This window comes from Anneissia japonica, unplaced genomic scaffold (genome assembly GCF_011630105.1).
Source record: "Anneissia japonica isolate Jap-2015-1 unplaced genomic scaffold, ASM1163010v1 scaffold284795_len787576_cov167, whole genome shotgun sequence".
Taxonomy (NCBI): Eukaryota; Metazoa; Echinodermata; class Crinoidea; order Comatulida; family Comatulidae; genus Anneissia; species Anneissia japonica.
The window spans coordinates 74,351-79,905 of record NW_022685813.1 but is presented as its reverse complement, the minus strand read 5'-3'; the positions used below and the strand labels follow the sequence as shown (position 1 = coordinate 79,905).

The window sequence follows — 5,555 nt, the reverse complement described above, 5'->3', positions numbered from 1 at the left end:
TTAAAGATTTTGTTTTGTTATATCTTTCAGCAAGAGTGAAACTCCGAGAAATGTTAGTACAAGTCACAGTGATTTAATATTTCAAACTAGATTTGTTCAACGGCATAATTCATACTAATTTAGCTTGGTACCATCGGACAAGAAAAGGCATGGTTATGGACAGTTGCTGCTGCAATATCACAAAGAATGCTGGTTTAAGAACACCTGTAACACAAATGGTTATTGAATATTGTTTTATATAATAAACTCTTGTAATAGGACTACACTACGAAAAAAATGCTTATTTAAACCGGACTGTAAAAACAAAGAACTGTATAATAGACTTTAATTTGAGGTACAGTATGTTTAGCAGTAAGACATTAGCAAAACGATAATATATGAAGGGGTATGCTAGTAAATGAGACCCTAGGGAAGTAATGTCCCTACCGTATGATGTTTGTTTGTACAGTATTTTGTAAGTCTGCAGAAGTTGATTAAAGCCATTGTTACCAATTGGAACTGGGACCATTGCAAACCAATTGGAATTGGGGCCAGTTAAAGTTGAAGACCAGTTGAATTGTCCAAAAACACACAACACCCACATTTTTTTTTATAGAATACACAGATCTTCTATATAAAATCGTTCAATTTATATATACTTTCTATACAATTTTTAATAGCGTTCTAATAGATTTCTAATATAGTTTTAATAGATTTTTAATAGACTTTCTATAGTGGGCTTTTATAGTTATTTCTATAGAATTTTCTATAGTTATCTCTAAAGAATTTTCTATAGATTTTCTAAACAATTATGCTATAGACATTCTATAGTTTTGTTTTTTTTAATAGAATTCTATAGACTTTTTTGTATGGGTAGCACCCTTGTAATGCCTACTGGTATCAATGCTCGGATACAGTAGTTTAAAATGGTTTCATTGGTGGCAGAGGTGGAATTTAGAAAATTGCCTTGTTGCATTACTCTTATTTTTTGTATGATGATTACCTACCTTTCTTATTTTTTATCCACACAAAAACACAACATGCAAATGAACTGAAAATTATTAAATGAAATTAATCAAAATCTTCGTTCTGAAGTTTAAATCATGGAGTCTATTTAAATATTGGGCATGACAATATTGCGTGGAAAAAAACCCAATAATTAGCAAATCACGCACGTTTGATGTGGACGGTTTGACAGGGCATATGTCTGCTATCAATATCCCGGCCTATAATTAAGCCAGAGACTTAACCATGAGTTAAGCCTAATGTAACTACACGACAGAAACAGAATGCCATTTCAGGAAGTGAAATGGCATTCTGACTTTTCGACGTAGGGCCTATGCCAGCGTATGGCTTGTACGTTCCGCATTCGAGGGCCATAAGTTGTAGGTAGGTTAAGCGAACGTTGACACACGCTGACACACGTTACTTGTAAGTTACTCAAAGGTCAAAACTTATTTGTAACCTATGAGTAACGTGCTTCGAACTTATATGTAACTTGTAACGAACTTATCTCCAACGTATACTCACGTATGTAGACATATTTGACGTGTTCCAGACGACCACAAAACTTACTGAATGTGTTTCTAATGTACAGTTATCGTATAATGGCGTACTGGCAGCGTTTAGGGGAATATTTATATTAAAATGGTGTGATGTCAATACGCTGATGTTGATACTGCGATGTCTAGTGCGGTTTTGATTTGAATCGGCGAGCGGCAGACTTTTTATAGGCTACGTCAGGTGATCATCGGCGATACGCTGCCGCGCGCTGTGCATAAAGCCTGGTTTCCTGTCGACGTAAGAAGGCAGATTTACTTACGATTACGTCGTTTTATCGTAAGAAAATGCGATTTGACAGGAAACCGATTACGACTGGTGCGTTGTGAAATCGACGTAACGTAAACTAAAATCGTCGCAAAACAGTTTTGGACAGGAAACCGACGTATTGAATTTTCATGTGATACGTCGATTTTCCACTATTTGACAGGAAACCGCGATTTAGTGACTTTTTGTTGAATGAACTCGCATACGTTGCGTTGCAAACGATTCTTATGAAAAGTTGACTCCAAGTCAACTTTTCATAAGAAACGTAAGCGGAAAGTATGCTGTCTGTATATCTTGCCTATACAAAACAACATTGTCGACGAACTAGAAAGTAAAAAGAAGCATATCCTCCACTTTTTTCAAACACAATGATAGGCATGTAAAATCTTATAGATTTTGTTAGCCCTATACACAGTGGCGGCTCTAGAATGTAGTTTATGGGGGGTTGTCCGACTGGGGAGGGGGCTAATTATTTATGGGTGTAACTATAGCGCGCATCGTTATCCGAGGACCGAAGGCCGGATCCGGGGTATGGGAGGGATTGCTTGACTTCTTGATTGGCTGGGATGGGAAAACTAGGCCTATTTTTTTTTTTTTTTTTTTTTTTTTTTTTTTTTTCTTTGCTCCTTAAAATACTCGATAGTAGGAGCTTTTCTTAGGTCAGTCTGCTGTACGTTAATCTGCACAACAGTCGGCGTCGACAGTGATTTTGTAGACAATGCCTATTGCCAGTTGGAATATTTTCTGTTAATTTCAATAAACAATTTTTTCAAGTGTATTTCATTCTTAATTTTAATTCATGTTTATATTATACAACCCGAATTTTAACATTTAAATCATGTTTTCTGTATAACTGTATATCTGGAGATAAAATCTGTCAGTTCAAAACATAATATAATAAGGTGAAATGAAATAAACAATGTACAATATAGGCCAAATTGATATTTTGAGAACGAAACACTAAAACTGATAACGAATAAGTTAGTAAATCGAGATTTGTAGGCCCTTATTCTGTACTACAGGACTAGACTATTATTTAAATCCAACGGTGAAAATTGTCCTCGAATCTCGCCAGGTCATTTTAATGAGGATACCAGACAGGAAGTGAGAAATGTTAACATATCGCAGTCGCAAAGAAAAATTCAACTTGACGTAACATGCATGTGACGACGTTAGAAGAGGCTTTGCCGTTCGAGCTTGAAAAATTCAACTTATCGTAAGAATCGTAACCGGCTTATTTTGTCTGCGGCCCAGCACGATCAAGACGCGGCTGTTTTTGTCCAACTTCTCGTAACAGTCGTAAGAATCGTAAGAATCGTATGAATCGTAAGAAATTCTGAACTTTACGTCGACAGGAAACCAGGCTTAAGGTAGACTAGCGCTGGGCATAAGTTGTGAACGCCGGCAACACGCTAAGCATTCGTTCGTGTGAGTTTTCTATAAAGATCAAAACGTTCTATATAAGTTACTAATAGTGTACGTTATTTATACGTCCAATACGTTATGAATACGCTATGAATGCGCCCAAAGTTGAAAAAAAGCATCGATAGTTCAGCGTATGCCTGCGTTTTAGAGAAATTTTGATGCGTTTGGCATACGCTGACTAAATCGTCAAGGTGTGACCAAGGTAATTCAACAGAAGAACGCACATCTCCGCTCTCGAACATAGCGCGTGCGTACAGTCCTTTGATCTTTACTGTGGCATCGACAATCCGATACTAGTTGCTAGTACAGCCGTCAATTATTAGTCTATGCGTGCCATTCGTTTTATGGTGTTAGTTTTTATTTTAATTATTGTGGGTACTTCGCAATGTCTGTTACATCTGATTTTTTTTACCGCGAGCTTGTTAAATGCTTCTATAAACTACAATTTTATTTGTGAAAATTGACCAAGAAAATGAAAAGTTATAGCAATTTAAAATTTACGAATTTTATAAAATTTCATGTTCTTATGTAACATTAATCTGTCATTTTGACAATGTTGGCATAAGGTGCCGAAAACAAACATTTGAGTATATACAGAACATTTATTAATTTTTTCTGCGAAGTAAGTCTCATGAACGACAATTCACCACAATTTTGGTAAAATTAATGTTGAAATGAAGAATATAATTTCAGTCTAATTTTAGTGCAAAATATCATTAGGCCTTTGGAATCACCGCACGACGCGCGATTATCATGGCAACTAACACGCGCGTGAGTAATTCGTCACGTACGCTGACAGTTTATGGTCTGGTTGCTATGGTTTTGTGACGTTCAGTGTGTAGGGGACGCACGTGCGCCTAGAGTTATAACCTTTGATGTCCCGAGATGTGCGTCCTTCTATTGAATTGCCTTGGTGTGACAGGGCCAGCAGCAGCAGCAGCAGCAGCAGCAGCAGCAGCAGGAGGAGCAGGAGGAGCAGTAGTAGGAGTAGTAGGAATAGTAGGAGTAGTAGGAGTAGTAGGAGTAGTAGGAGTAGTAGGAGTAGTAGGAGTAGGAGTAGGAGTAGGAGTAGGAGTAGGAGTAGTAGGAGTAGGAGTAGGAGGAGTAGGAGTAGTAGGAGTAGGAGTAGGAGTAGGAGTAGGAGTATGAGTAAGAGTAGTAGGAGTAGTAGGAGTAGTAGGAGTAGGAGTAGTAGGAGTAGGAGTAGTAGGAGTAGGAGTAGTAGGAGTAGGAGTAGTAGGAGTAGGAGTAGTAGGAGTAGGAGTAGTAGGAGTAGGAGTAGTAGGAGTAGGAGTAGTAGGAGTAGGAGTAGTAGGAGTAGGAGTAGTAGGAGTAGGAGTAGTAGGAGTAGGAGTAGTAGGAGTAGGAGTAGTAGGAGTAGGAGTAGTAGGAGTAGGAGTAGTAGGAGTAGGAGTAGTAGGAGTAGGAGTAGTAGGAGTAGGAGTAGTAGGAGTAGGAGTAGTAGGAGTAGGAGTAGTAGGAGTAGGAGTAGTAGGAGTAGGAGTAGTAGGAGTAGGAGTAGTAGGAGTAGGAGTAGTAGGAGTAGGAGTAGTAGGAGTAGGAGTAGTAGGAGTAGGAGTAGTAGGAGTAGGAGTAGTAGGAGTAGGAGTAGTAGGAGTAGGAGTAGTAGGAGTAGGAGTAGTAGGAGTAGGAGTAGTAGGAGTAGGAGTAGTAGGAGTAGGAGTAGTAGGAGTAGGAGTAGTAGGAGTAGGAGTAGTAGGAGTAGGAGTAGTAGGAGTAGGAGTAGGAGTAGTAGGAGTAGGAGTAGGAGTAGTAGGAGTAGGAGTAGGAGTAGTAGGAGTAGGAGTAGGAGAGGCAAGAGATCAACATGACATGAAAAATATCATAATATTATAAACAATTGCAAAACAGGTGATCCCGCGTTCATAAACTTTGTATTGATGAGAAATTAATTTATGAAAATATAATTTTGTTCCTGTAAAAGATATTTCGAGGTCAATCGATGTCGCATTTTTCATCAGTGAGAAAATATCACTGTTAGCCCTCGGTAGTGATCGTCCAATCAGGTTCGCTTACACAATGAAGTTCGGCTGGAGGCGGGCTGCGATATTTTTTTCCGTACGAAACATTTGTATGAAACTTCACTCGGGCCATCTCGGATTGACTCGAGTGCGTACGATACGAGGAACAAGAGCAGACACTTCGCAATGTCGTGACGCTCGAGTTTTACTGTTATTGCTCTTTCTATGTTTATACGTTAGGCCTATGAAATTTCACGGACTTATGTGATGTACGTCACTGTGTAACTAACTGTGACCCTCTTGGATGTTATTAAATGTTAGTATATTATCTACAACAACAAC

At 38.5% G+C, this 5,555-nt stretch overlaps 1 protein-coding gene across 1 annotated transcript; it reads right to left on the bottom strand.

Moving 5' to 3' along the window:
- Positions 1-4,128: 4,128 nt before the first annotated feature.
- On the bottom strand, positions 4,129-5,061 carry LOC117112895 (prisilkin-39-like). The gene has a single exon (XM_033256111.1). The coding sequence runs from the start codon at positions 5,059-5,061 to the stop codon at positions 4,129-4,131; it is 933 nt and encodes a 310-aa protein (XP_033112002.1).
- Positions 5,062-5,555: the final 494 nt, after the last annotated feature.

Excerpts from the sequence above, each read along its gene's own strand:
- LOC117112895 (XM_033256111.1), bottom strand. The coding sequence starts at position 5,061 with ATGTTGATCTCTTGCCTCTCCTACTCCTACTCCTACTACTCCTACTCC.